The 14,595-nt window shown below is 36.7% G+C and overlaps 1 protein-coding gene across 2 annotated transcripts in view; it reads right to left on the bottom strand.

Annotated features, from left to right (window-relative positions):
- The window catches only part of GREB1 (growth regulating estrogen receptor binding 1), an 83,718-nt gene that overhangs the window by 36,011 nt on the left and 33,112 nt on the right, over window positions 1-14,595 (bottom strand). For both annotated transcript variants that reach the window (XM_014894971.2, XM_088162419.1), the window contains exons 4-12: window positions 14,033-14,209; window positions 7,189-7,371; window positions 6,767-6,910; window positions 5,370-5,495; window positions 3,366-3,488; window positions 2,283-2,420; window positions 1,906-2,091; window positions 1,013-1,363; window positions 206-334 (exon numbers count right to left, since the gene is read on the bottom strand). In XM_014894971.2, coding sequence (XP_014750457.2) covers window positions 206-334; window positions 1,013-1,363; window positions 1,906-2,091; window positions 2,283-2,420; window positions 3,366-3,488; window positions 5,370-5,495; window positions 6,767-6,910; window positions 7,189-7,371; window positions 14,033-14,209 — 1,557 coding nt within the window. The remainder of the gene's footprint in view (window positions 1-205; window positions 335-1,012; window positions 1,364-1,905; window positions 2,092-2,282; window positions 2,421-3,365; window positions 3,489-5,369; window positions 5,496-6,766; window positions 6,911-7,188; window positions 7,372-14,032; window positions 14,210-14,595) is intronic.

Here is a 14,595-nt window from a genome sequence, read left to right as displayed (position 1 = left end):
CCTATTTTTATGAAACCAATGGATTTTAGAAACTGATGCTTTTAGGTGGAATTTCAATTCAACTGTACTTTCACAACTTTGTCCTGCATTTTTCATGTATTTCTAATGGTGTCTTGCTTCTGGTAAGGAAATGAGCACAGGTATTTTCTCAGACTTAAAAGTTTCAGGGATTTGGAAATATGCCTCTTTACAACTTGTTAGGTACCTGGGCAGAGTGTGCTAAAGAAGGACCCCAGAATTTCCACCTTCCCTGTGACCAGCTGATAGTTAACTTCTTTTTGGTAGTCTGAAGGACTGAGCATGCTCTCAGACAGAACTCTTGCCTGATATTTTCCTAAAAGACAAAAAAATATAAAAGGAATTTTTAAACCACTTCAAATTAAAGCTAAGAACGTTCTAAATAATAACAAAAATACAACTAAATGAATACTGCACACACACAAAAATTGCAGAGATGGGTCGTTTATGTCTCTGACACATATATGCACCAGACACATGTAAAATAGATCCATGTTTTACAATTCTTTGTATTTCATTCCCAGTTTGGAAAGTATTTGTTGTCACAGGATATAAAAAGAACATATAATATTGAAAGCAATTGCCAATTATCTTACAATCACAAAGAATCTTTGAATGGCCATTTAGGTAATTTATTTAATCGGGAGCAGGTTGTTGGAGGGAATGACATTGAAAGACATTTTAGAAGCTAAGTAAAAAGTTATCTGCAGTAATATCCCAGCTGCACAGAGCAGGAGAGCTTTATGTACCATGTGTGCTGTAACTCTCTATTTTTTGTTTGCATCCATGTTGGTTGAGATGTTTTGGTGAGAAAATGGGCAATGCAGGCAGAAGATGGTTTGCTGGGGAGAGACCCAACTGTGTACTGCCAGCTTGGGTCCATCAAAGTTGGTCAAAGCTCTGCTTTGTGAGGCAACTTACTGGAACTCCAACCAAACCCCTCACAGCACTGAATTCCTCTGGTTTTCAAGGAGACACATCCCTGGGATATTACCTGTTATCACAATGCAGGAATCAATGGCTCGGTTTCTACTGGCACATATGATCACCACATAGTTTGTCTTTATTAATTTTCCTTCCATGAGTAGTTTAAACATCTCAGAAAGCCCTTCAGCCAGGGAGTAGCTGCACTCAATGATGTGGACGCTGTCATTGCAGGAGCTGGCTGCCAGCCCTGCCAGCCAGGGCAGCTGTGCTGAAGTCACCGGGGTGATGTGGCTGGGCAGCTGCGGGAAGGGCTGCGGAACAGCCTGCTGGTACTGACGGATTTCGGACAGGTGGGATTCCCGCCAGGACCGCATGAATATCTGCTCCAAATCCTCTATCAAAGGGACCTGGTCTGCAGCTAAAAAATAATAACAGGGAAATATTATGGAACAATTAAACAAAACTGTTGAGTTAAAAACTTTTTTTTTTTTAAACCATGCTTCAGATTTTTGCATGCATAACTCTGCTGCCTTTGGCAGATGTGAAGCAAATTTTTCATTCTGAAATGCCTTTGTGATACTCAGATAAAGCTGCCCTAATTTGAACCTGAGTACCAGGAATTAGAAATATTTAAGAGGTTGAGTGCTGCCTGTCTCAGCATAATACTACTTCTGAACCATAGATTGTCCGCAAGAACAGTGAATTACAACTCTTTTCCTTTAATTTTCATTGCAGAGGTCCCAGATGATAGCAAAAAATAAACTTGGTATGTCTATAATTCAATCTGCCTGGACTTCAAGACATCGTTACTTCATTTTGTTCCATAACCATGAATGAAATAGTTTAATATCACATTATCAAAGACTCATATTTAGTACTATACTACCCTAATATTTCCCTTCTCACTGGCCTTCATGTAATATATTCAATGTAGTGTATCTGGATGTAGAACAATCTTACCTAGCTGAACAAGGTAGTAGACAGTCAGTAACAGCTGCATTTCCTCAGAAATAGGCTGTATTGTGGATGCACCGTACTGTTCATATGCTCTAGACAAAGACTGTGAATTTCTGTAACAGGTGTACAACAAAGGACTCACTATCACATCATTAATGTTCCCACAAAGATATGGGAAGTTTCCATGACCTACGAAATAAATGCATGTACACATCACATTAATTTCGTCATTTTCCATATTATTAAACAGTTAGACTGCATTAAACAGTTTCAATACCCAGCCTCTTAAAATGGATAGTGTTAGCAGTGTTTAGGGGTGGGATATATCTTTACATCTCTTGCAAAAAAAAGAGGCCTTGTTGTGGGATTGGGGAGTTTACCTTTAAAGATAACTGGTTTTGCTTTACAGATTTTCAGCAAGTTGTCAGGAACTGAGACTGGTTCTCCTGAGCCCACCATTGGAGAGGAGGCTGGTCCCACCAAAGCAGAATGTGGCAAAGATGGCAGGCTTCCTCCATCTAAGATTTTAGACATATTATTACTGAAGTTAGGCGTGGTAATGATTTTCTCAAAGAGAAGTTATTCAGCATTATCTCATACCCGCATTTGCTATCAGTATTACCTGATTTTTATGGCTCCATCAAACACCTCATGCCCTGTTACTACAACCCACATTATCATGCAAAGTGTCTTGGAGGACTAATTATGTCACTGCAACATTGGACATCCCACATGCATCCAAAGATTTTGAAATGTTTATAAACAGTTCCAGGTATGAATGCATGAATAGAGACACTTATGTGATACCGTGTATTTGTGATTACATGTGTGGTTATGATTCATGAGTTCTGTGTGATATATTTAGTTTCACTCATTCTAAACAGTTTTTATTGCTATAAGAAAGAAAAAATAAGATTCAACATTTGCTCATTGCTCAGGCATAACTTCTTTATGGTAATTTTAATATAAAAAATAGTACATTAAAATAAATAGTTTATTTAATAATACATTAAAGTACAGTAAATAGTGCAGTAACTTTAATAGTACTTTAAAAGAAATAGGAGAAGTTTCCCCTATTTGGGGGAAACTGGGTTTATTTCACTGCATGTCACTCTTATTTGTATCTAGACTACAAAATCCAAGTGCCAAGAATATTATGCAAATAATTTAAACAATGGAAGGTACTGTTATTATGAACCTGAGTTATCATAATAATTTTAATATTCCAAAGGTGTTTTGGTGTCAAAAAATGAACCCAGGTATCTGTTGGGATTTGTAAATGACTCGGTGACTGGAATCTAAGGAGAATTAGTCTCAGAGCCTCAAAAACAAATCAATGGAAATAAAGCATCTAGGTGAGCACAGAGAAATCTCTCACATGAATCTGCATTTAAAATAATGCCTCTTTCTGCCCATTATTTTCTGAATACTGAAACAAAATCATTGCTTCGGGTATAGCTTACCATTTTTAATTCTGTTTGGAGCTTGTGGATTGAGCTGCAAGTTCCAAGTTTCAGTGGATGATGGAGATTCTGGTGACCAACCTTTATGGCGCTTTTTTGGAGGCCCTGAATTTGTTAATGTGCCTGAATATTTCAGAGAAATATTAGAATAAAAGGTACATAGGTTTGTGTGTGGTAATTCAATATACTTTGATAGACTGAATGTATTCAATGAGTATGATAGTAGAAAAGGTCAAGCCTGTTAATATGATAATTTTGTGTGGTTTGTTTTACTTTGTGTCCTGCTTAAACTTCTTGGAAATTTCTGGTGCAGAGAACTCTTAATTATCCAGATTTTCCTTATCTTATACCAATACTTTCTCTCTATTAAGAAAAATACAGAATAAGTACAGTAAGAGACATACTAGCAATCCTTTAAAGTATTAATATTTTGAAGTCAAGACTGTGGGCATTTTGCTCCTTTTATTTCCAAACACATGACACAGTGTTACATGTAACTTATTGAAAAATAATATTCCCAAGGGTTTCAGAATAATAGCAATAAACATCTGAGTTATTTTCAAAGATTTCCCCATTTACAGGATTTTTGCCACTTCTTGATGTTTCGGTCTTTGGTTTTATGTTATTCCATATTAAATCCTATCAAACTACTACACATTCCTGCTACCAATGTATGGGTTCATTTGTTTTTTCTTAAAAATAGCTTTCTCACAGTTTCTCTAGGAGATCCTGATGACTAATTTCTTTCATTTTCTTTCATCATTTTCTTGAGTCTCCTTGTGCACTCCTGCAAACTCCTAGAAAGATGAGCTTCCGCTAACATCAAGTATTTCTAATTATTGTGAGTCAACGGCCCTCCAGGGATTTCTCAGAAACTTGCAGGATTGAGCTATTTCTGTTTCTGGACATGACTACACTAACACTGCTCCACCCTGCCAAGGCTGTATCTCCTGGCAGGATAGTTAATCCCGCATAAAATGCGAGGCAAAGTAAGAATTTCACATTAAAAGTGTGGGTTTAATTTTGAAAAATTTATAAAATTAAAGATAAACCTGAGACCTTCCGCTCTAGAAGATCGTTCCCTTGGCAGAGCCTCACACCCGGATTTCCAATGAGTTTTCCCTTACGTTTTACCACGGGAGGGCAGCCTTTGGCCATTTGTGCTGCTCATCCTTTCCCTTGTCCTGGCACAGCGCTGGGACAAAGTCACAAGATACTTAGAGCAATACAAAAGATTTTTTTATTTGACAGTGCTGTGCTCTTCCCTGCAGATATGTTGATATGTGAAATTAATCCTTCTGAAATTAATTCGCAATAATGTGCTGCTGCATGGAAAGAAGAGATTAAGAGCCTGAATGGGCAGAGAAGGAGAATTTGTCTGTGATGCCAGCAGGGAAACTTGAGAAGATTTATCCTGAAACAGAGCTACAGTTTGTTTCTAGCCATAGGGAAAACTGATTTTTCCTCTTTAAATAAGCCAGTGACACAGTTCGTGACAGAAAACAATTAACAAAAATCATTATAATAATGCTTCAGTCAGGACAGTTTCTTGAATTTGGAGCCAGTGGCCAAAGTCTAACTCTCCATCCCAAGGTGAACTGCAACAGTGCAATAGGAACTGCAATAAGAATGACTATGAGTGATTACTTATAAATATTTCTTAATTCCCTTCACAAAATCTGTTGGTGAAATCGATGCAAACTGACACATTCTTTAAGAACCTGGATTCAGAATCTGGTCTGTGTCTCTATTAAATGAATGAACTATAAATATGAGGGGAGAAAATCCAGTTAATAATATGAACTGTAACCAAACTATGGCTGAAAGAATATAAAGAATTTATTTTCCTGGAAATTAACACAGAAAACAGCATTGTGGTCAGAAAGGACTTGGAAAGGAATGGTAATTTCTATTCTTTCTGGAAATTACAATCATTATATAATTCAATGCTTCTGCTACACACATAGAGTTTAGGGTTATTAAACAACAAATCCATGCAAATACCTAGCACTGAAGGTCTCGTCAGAGCAGGCAGGTTATTTTTCATCAACTGCTGTTTAGGTGATTCCTTGCCATTATAAACTGCTGAGCTGAATGCAGCTGTTGAAGGGATGTGATCTACGGCTGCAGCTGACAAGAAAAAAACCCCGAAGAATTTACATTAAACATTTCTAAGTCAAGATCCTCAGCTGATATAACAAACCAATCATTTCATCATTTACTTTAATAGAGCCATCAGGATCTGCCCAGAATGAATACAATGCTGAATGAAACAATCCACTTCTGACCTCCTACTCCCAATTAAGTGCCTGGGCAAAATCTGATTCTTCAATTAAATGCATATGTCAGAAGCTATAGCTTCTCTGCATGACCCTGGCTCTTACATAAAGTGTACTCAAGAGTCAGGCAAAAGAGAGATGTTTAAAACTTACTAAGCCTCCATCCCAATCTTTCCCTAAGATTTTTTTAACTATGCTGCATTAAAAAAAAAGAGGTGTTCTCAAGTCTAACATGCTTGTAATTAATGTAGCTTTTTTGAAATATCTGAGGGAAAAGAAAAAAAAAGGCAATCTGTTATCATAAAGAAATTGATGATTTGTTCTGGAAGGCCACCAGTATTCCAGATCACAACTATTTAACAGACTTCTATCTCATACAGAGAATAGAATATAACCACCACAGATGTGCTTCAGCTCCCCTGTGTAAAAACCCAGGAGGAACCTGTAATAGTCACGGGACACTGTAGTGCTGTTTTCATTATGAAGAAGCTCAGAGACATCACTCTAGCCTCTACCATCTATCACCTTTCATTTATGTCAATGAAATGAAAAAGTAAAGGTCTCAGAAATAATTTTTAATACAAAGAAAGTTACAGACACTGACCATTAATTTGGTTTTAATATTAAAGTCACTTTTCTCAGCAGAAGAAAAAATTCACAAACTTTTAAGCCAATGCCTATATAACGTCTGTTTTGAAAAGGATTCTGGTCATAGCATACAATAGATTGGATCGGACAAAAAAAGCTAAAATTACACTGGCTCCTGTAACAGTTGTCATCTGTGACCAGACAAGTGACAGCTGGAAAAACACTCGAGAAATAAGGGCTTTTTAAAACGTTTTGGTTTGGTTCAACTTATCAGCAAGCTGCAGAACACCTATTTACAATTTGCTAATCTTTTATTCATAAATCTGACATGAACAAATGGACATCGAGAAGCCTTCAAAGTATAATTGGTTTCTTTGTTTGTAATAGATCTCTAATTCTATTCAGCTTGTTTTATTAGGCAGTGTGCTTACTTGTTTGTTTACCTTTGCTTTCACACAAGTACACCCAAACACACAAGCACAGAAGAGTTAAGTGGAAGTGTTTTAACCCCAGTGTTTTCTTTCTGAGAGGTACCTGTTTGCTGAGTCCCAGCTGGAGCACTGGAATTTGGAGGTGGGAGAGGCTCGCTGGAGGTGCTTCCTGAGAGGCCTGAACTTTCTGGCAATTGGAACAAGGTGCTTGAGCAGGTACTGGTTGAAGACTGCCGGCCTCTGAACTCTTAACAAAAAAAAAAAAAAGAACCTTCTTTTTCTTTCTGACAATTTCACACATGAATTGCTTAGAGGCTACACTTGGAATAAAGGAAGCAATGTCTTCAGACATGCCAGGCTCATATGAGGTCAGACAATGGCTTTTACAGCTGCTCTAGCAGTCACCTGGCTTTAAAGAGCCTTTCAAATGATCTCTCCTAGGCTTTACACAGACGCCAGCCCCCGTGATAGCTGAGCCTGGATGATGAAAAGCAGAGCTCGAGGAAGACAGCTTCATTATCTTACCTGCCCCTTTCCAGCAGATCACAGATCCTTTGGTCAGAGCTCCCTGTGCATTCCTGACCAGATAATACTTTAAGTGTTTCTGTTTCTTGGGCTGAGTGGTCAGTTTAAGATTAATGTGATTTGAGAATTCTGTAAAGTAGCAGAAGCCCTTCTTGCCACAGCCAACACAATTGCCAGAAAAGCCTGATAAAATAAACAATACACATAATCCAGTGAGATATGAGGGTCACTATTAATAATATTCAAGTATGACTCTTTCCAGAGGAAAGGCTGTATTTATGTTTTGGGTTTTTGGTTGGGTTTTTTTCACAGAGTGAAATCTTTATTAACGTTTTCCTCAAGAAAAGTATTTGCGCTTTGCACAGAAAGTGTATTGCACTTCAGATACCAGACTGCAAAAACACAGCCCCATGTCTAAAAACAAATAAAATGGGCCATATTTTTCATTTTCTCCCATAGAAAAAGGTCACAATTCCTATTTATTACCTACCTATGAAGTTTCTGACTGAAGAGCACTGAGTCAATTGCTTAACCCCAGCCCTATTCAGTACCACAGCACGTACGTGCTTCACTTCTCTTTCAGTTTTCATTGACATCTCATCCAATTTCACTGAATTTCACTTCCCTCAAATCAGTGAAACATGCAATTAAGCCTAAAACAAATTAGGTATGTTTAACCTACTATATTTAAATAGATCTAAACATATTTAAATACCAAGTTCCTTCTACAGATGCTATTTTAGAGAGGAGAAAATACTAAAGCATTCCTGTGCTATTAATTTAAAATAGCTTTGTCAAAATACGGCTGGACTGTGTCAGCACTTCACAGCAGTTGAAACTATTTATGATTACAGGAACAAAGTGTCTGCAACTTTATAGACACAACAGAGACATAGTCCTTCCCCCGTAAAGCTTTTTGTACTCAGGCTTGATGGGGCATTTCCAGGGATGCTGCCATTTCCTCTCATTCTGACATACACAGCTTGAGCCTCAACAAGGGCCTCATGGTGCTGATGTCATTAGCATCGTAAATGAGGGGCACTGCTCACACAGCTGCCTTAAGATGCTTCATTTGTTTGTCCATTTTACAAAGTATTTCTAAAGACATTTTCATCTTCCATCAGACTAATGCAACTATCTGAAAATAATAATAATAATAATTATTATTATTATTATCATCCTATACTGAGCAATTAAAAGATAATCTTGCCCATGGAAATCTTCTCTCTGTTCCCTACACATGACCTGAAGTATGATCTTTTCTTTCACCTTAATCATATGTAATGAACATTTTTATGTGTTATAACAGGAATTGAAATTAAAAGGGTCTATTCAGTGAATTGAAACATGGTAAAAATAAAGGAAATGCATTTCACATAAGGTGGAGAATAACATTTAAAAGAAAAAACTGGAATGAAGGATCAATAATATGGTAAATGAAATTTAGATCCATGTATGAAATTTATTATTTCAATCACATACCTCAAATAAATTAAATTTACAAACTAATGGTCAACACTTTTTTCTTTCTGTAAAGTACAAGAACTGAAACATAATGCTCTGTAAACACCTGTTGCTTGGTTTTCAACCTGAGCACTTCCATTAATTTTCAAAAGGTTCAGAAGAATTTATTAAAAACTAAAGTTGATGTGGAGATTGGTCTGGTATCCATGGGAACAAGTGGCTAACAACCATTGAAAGCTGCCTATTATCCCTCTGATCCTAGTCAGTAGGATGATAAAAGTCATTGTGACTCATAAAATCAGGACAAGTCATGACTCTGCAGAATCCTGTGTTATATCAGTCAGCACAAAAGCATCTGTCTAACATCACAGAGCCTTGAGTAGCTGCAATAAAAGCAACAACAAAAGGAAACAAAATTAGAACGGATGTGGCAAAAGCTGTGGAGTTTGCACGCATTTTATGCCAATTAAGAAATCATCAAAAATGCTTTTTCTAGTAAATGAAAACTTCCCATATATTCGGCAGCACACAGAGCATCACAGCAGCAGCACTGCAATTTTTGCCTGGTTACCACTTACAAGACCAGACACGTTTTCAAATTTATTTTGTTTTTTAGCAAAAGTACACTTTTTAGGTTTTATCACTCTGCTGAGAGTGTCTTGACAAGGCAACTTGACAAAGCCAAGTGTTGAGGTGTTTGTTCAATCCAAGTTGAACAGTAGACACAAAATCTTGTCATTTAGACTTGAGATTTTCAGATCACTTCTGCAAATTACATCTGTCCAAAACAGATGCAGCAATAATTTTTACCTGAAAAAGCCTTTTGCCTTAATCATGTATTCTTAACTCTGCTTCATCTTCTGGAAAATTAGTTTACATTCTATACAGCATACAGGTAAGGCCTAGTAAGGATTAAACAAATCTAAATTGTCCACTTGTTTTGAAAAGCCCTTGGAGGAAATTTTATACGTTTATTTTTTAATTTTCCTTTAAGTCAAATTATCATCTTTCACCTTAAGTTTCTCCAGCCCCTCTGAGTGAGACTCAGTCGTTTCTTGCAAGCTCCTGCCACCGCCCTTTTCCATCCCATTCCCTCTGACTGACACTCTCTGGTGACAGCCATTGCTTCATTAATGCAGCTCAGCCCTGACACCACGGATAGAACACAGCATGCTCTTATAGTTCCAGTGCAATAAAATGCTGTTCAGTCATTTCTCCTTGCAGGGCTCTGCCACCCCTGCTCAGAGCATTTTATGTGGCAGATTGAGTAACATTGAGAACCCAAACATTTCATCATCATCCTCTAAATGCCCTGCTCGTGCCATGGCCCAAGGCAGCAGCTGACAGAGGGAACAGCTTGTTTCATAAACAAGCTGCATTAAATATTCTTCCATACATTAGAGAGAGGACAAAGGTCGGGGGAGTTGGGGCAGCCATAAGGTGACTCAATATATCTATGTCATGGGATTGATTTCACTAGAGAATTAGAAATCAATGCCTGGAGTTTAGAGGCTAAAAGCCTTTCACCTTTCGGTCACTGGTTCATACCAAGCTCAGTTCAGTTGTGACTAAAGGCTGTTCTCTAAAGTTTGTTTAATCAGGAGGTGTTTGATTGTATCTGTGATTTATCATATGCATTTGCCTGGATTTGCTCACATCACAATGATCAATTGTCCATAATTTAAAAAGCTCTTCCACAGCAGGGATCTTGCAGTCTGAAGAAGGAGCTTGGACCAAAAGGTTATGAAACCTGACCTACCTTCTCACTGATAAAATGGTTCCTTTGGATCAACAGTGAGTTTGTGGTAGGGATAAAGAGAGGAGTTCAGAATGGAAGGACATCCACTCGATATTTCATAATCGATTCTTTCATAAAGTGGTAGAAAATTTTCTTCTTGTTTCTCTTTTAAATGAGTAACAGGTTTTTAATTAACATTAATATTTTGATGAAAAGTTTGCAGCTTGCTTAAAAAAGTAATAATTATATTTTCAACTTTTCACCACAAGTATTTCTTCTTTTCAGTTCTACTCACAGAAAAAAGCACATAAACACTGACAATGCTCCATGGTTTTCCCACCTACTCAGTACCACTCCATTTGAAGACTGAAGTCCTAAGTTTAAAAAACGAATAAAATCAATATGGTCAAGCTGGAGAGCTCCATTGTATAGAAACTCAGTACTGTTACAAAAGCCCAACAGATCATTGCATATTTATAAGAAGCAGTCACAGAATCTTATACTCCAATGTTTTCATCTTACATACAGCTTACAATGCAAGCAAACTAATCTTTTCCTCTGTCATTCTGACCTCAGGGACCCGTAGGAAAAAAAAAAGATTTCTTGTTCCCTGCTAGGAAAGTAGGCAGCTGTTTGGTCTTTTGGAAAATGATGGGTGAATAGCTGCTTTGTTTATCATGAGAGACTCCCCTGAAGAGCAAGAACTAGAAAAAAAAAACAAAATAAGAAAAGGAAAAAAACCTTTGGGAGCAGTACATCTATGCTGCTTTAATTAGGAAACAATAAATATCTCACTATCACAGATCACTTCTTCCATCTAAGCATTCCCTTAGACTGCATAAAACTGAAGAAACAGCTAACCAAAGACAAAAACCTGAATCTGTTTTGCAAAGCAGTTAAACCTGTGATCTAACATGATTAACAGAATCCTATGAGGAACATGCCTACAGACAGAAAATATTTTCCTTGTCAAAAATATAGTCTTTTCCAGAAACTGTTGAGGTTTTCTTCCTATGGAATAATATATCAGTTGTAGGAACTAAAAAATAAAACAACCTCCAACAGAAATTACTTTCAAATCACAAGCACACCTGCTTTGATGGGGGGACAACATTGTAGCATTATCAATAAAATGCCACTTGCCCCAGAGAAATAGCAACAGTCCCAAATGGGAACAAGATCATAAGTCAAAATCTAAAACCACTAAACTACTAAAACTACTGAGACATTTCCTGCTTTCTTCTGGTCTTTTTGTACAATCCACAGGCAGTTTCACACACATATGCAGCAGACCATAAGAAATCAGGAAACTATTGGGTGACTCATTGGTGTCACCTCTCTTTAAATAAACTCTTTTGAAAAATGTCAACAGTACTGAGTAACGTCTGCCATACAAAAAATACAGTATATTAAGAGGAAAAAGCATGAAATTGGGCAAAAAAACAGTGATGTTGAAGGGTTACAAATCCTGTGTCTGTATCACCAACAAGCCTTACTAAAAGTGTGGGATGTACTCTGACTCATGACAGCTAATTTCAATTCAAAATTAATCCAATTCAATTTCCCTCTAAACTTACAAAGGCTTGAAGGGACAACTTTCCATGCTGTTTCAAAAGGCCAACACATTTGACTGAGTACTGTCTAAACTCAGAATACCAAAAATAAGGCTTCTATGCTATCTTGAAAAGCAAGACACCAAATAGTTTCCTTTCTTCGTGTGACATGTTTTCAATTTAAGTCTACTGCCAGACAGAGATCACTGTGCAACATTAATAGATTAGTTACAGCAATGATGGTTCTGTTTTTTATCCCACTATGTGTCTGAAACAATGAGACTACTCATGTCTGCTTCTAATTTTATTTCCCATTTGACTTGCAGTGGCATATGAAAACCTGAATCAAACAATCATTTATATTCACAGTATGATCTATTGTACAGAGAGTATACTATCTTCATGTTAGTATTATTTTTTTATTAAATTATGTATTATGATACATAATTTTTTTCATTAGATTAGGGATCAGGAACATTATTTTTTCTCCACCTCCACGTTTATCTCCACCTGAAGACGAAGACTTCAGATCTTAAAGTATGTAAGTTCTTTTATATTTGAGCTTGTTGTAAAACACATAAAAATCATACTACAGAGTTACTAGAATTCTCTGCAAAAGAACGTGGTTCACTGGGGTTTAAGGGTATAACAACAGTCAAAAAATAAGCATTTAAATGGTTTCAGGAAACTAAAATGTATTAAATAAGCAAACTGAGGATGCAAGTAGCATAAAACCCTCCCAATTACGTCCCTGTTGCCTTTTTCTGTTCTTGTTTAGCACGCAATTAACAAATACACTACTTCCTCTCTGCTAACAGCCTAAGGAGCTTAAGTTGTTAATAGTGCTAACACTGAATGACTTGAGTGGTACAACATTCCTGTCTTTATCTTTAAAATGACAACACGTGGGTGATTTACAACCCTCCTAATTCTTTTACAATCACTGGTGAAATGCACTGTGACCAATCCAACTCTACAAGATCACATAGGAAAAGAAATTACTGTACATAGAATCACATTATGCACCTTCACACTCCACTGTCAGCCCTAATGCCTTGAAGAGCTGCTCAGACTGAGATAACAATTGAATTCACGTCATATTCCTCAGTCTTTGTGAGAAAAACCTCTTAAAATTCTTGGGAAATGTTTCCCTTTTGCTATTCAAAGCTCAGACTGGTGCACAAATATATGATGCATCATTTCTTTTGTTAACTATGGAAACAATATATATGAACCTGAGAGTGTTTGATTGCAAAATGAGTTCCCTTTACAATTAAGCACCACCTTTCCCAATATAAGAAATATTCCATTTTAATAACATTAATATTCATTTAATTAACTCCCATGATTGGAGATCTTCCCTATTTAGCTTGATTTGGATGAAGTTAATGGCGATCAGAAAGACTATAATAAAAATAGATAGAAGGATCTATTTTTATGTCAGAAATTAAACTTTTAAGTAGATTACACACAATAATTTGAAGCATCCTCCTAGGAGTATTTTTCAAACACACAGGATTAACTGATTACACGTATAGAAAAAATGTTGACTTATAATCACACATATTTATTTATATTGTGATAACAAAAAGTCATAGGTCAGGATCCAAAACCCAGGCTATTTTTCAAACATAGCAGAGAATATTATCCCTGTGTCAAATAGGTAAAATGAAATGTAATTTTTTGTAGTATAAATTATCATTAAACTGTTTATGTGTATATAAGAGCCTGAAATTTCCACTTGACAGGCCTACAGTCTGTACACATCTGTATTTGGAAAGCTAAAATGTTCAACCTGTCCAGGTACTAGATGTGCAGTTCCAGCAACTAGGACATGCACCAGTCAAATAATGACTTTAGCCTTGGACTCAAGGACAGAAGGTGATGAAGCATCTCTAATGAAGTGGCTCACTCTGTATCTTTCCCAAGCAAGCACAGCCACTTCTGACTTGATATCTTCTTGTGCATGACCTGTGAGCATTACAGTGAGTAGATGTGGAATAGAAATAATATCTGCTGAACTAAAAAAACAATTAGCTATTATTAATTGAAGCCACAGAAGAATCCACTTACTGCAGTCAGAACTTACCCAACAGGGCATTGCGCCCGTTGTCATCTGGCAGGAACCTTTTATCCACAGCACACACCAACAGGTGATCAGGTAAATTTGGTGACTTTGCACCAACAAGTAAAAATCCAGATGGCACCTCAATATGTTCATTAGAAATTGAAACCAGTCTCAAATCTTTACCAGCCTGGCAGAAACCTAGAAAAAATCAATTCAACTTAAAATAAGTTGACAAGACATTCTTGTTTCCTGCTTCATTAAAGGACTTCCTGTATTTTTAATGAAAAACAAAGTCTTACCCTCTAAGATCAAGGGCATACTAAGATATTTTTATTCCTTGCATTTTGCTCAGCCATAAACAAACAAAAATTTGAAAATGTACAATGAAGTTTTTCTTGGTGGTAGTTTGTAACCTACGTATTTATTGGACTCACCACTATCATCGTAACTTAGGTCAGACATTCAAAAAGGGAGAAAACAGTTATCAAAATCTGGTGAATTTCACCAGCTTTTCCTGGGTTTTCAAATATTTTTTTACATCTTCATAGAATAAGATATACTTTAAACAGAAAAGAGTGGGAATA

Source organism: Sturnus vulgaris, chromosome 3 (genome assembly GCF_052056855.1).
Source record: "Sturnus vulgaris isolate bStuVul1 chromosome 3, bStuVul1.hap1, whole genome shotgun sequence".
NCBI lineage: Eukaryota > Metazoa > Chordata > Aves > Passeriformes > Sturnidae > Sturnus > Sturnus vulgaris.
This window is presented reverse-complemented; position numbering and strand designations above follow the sequence as displayed.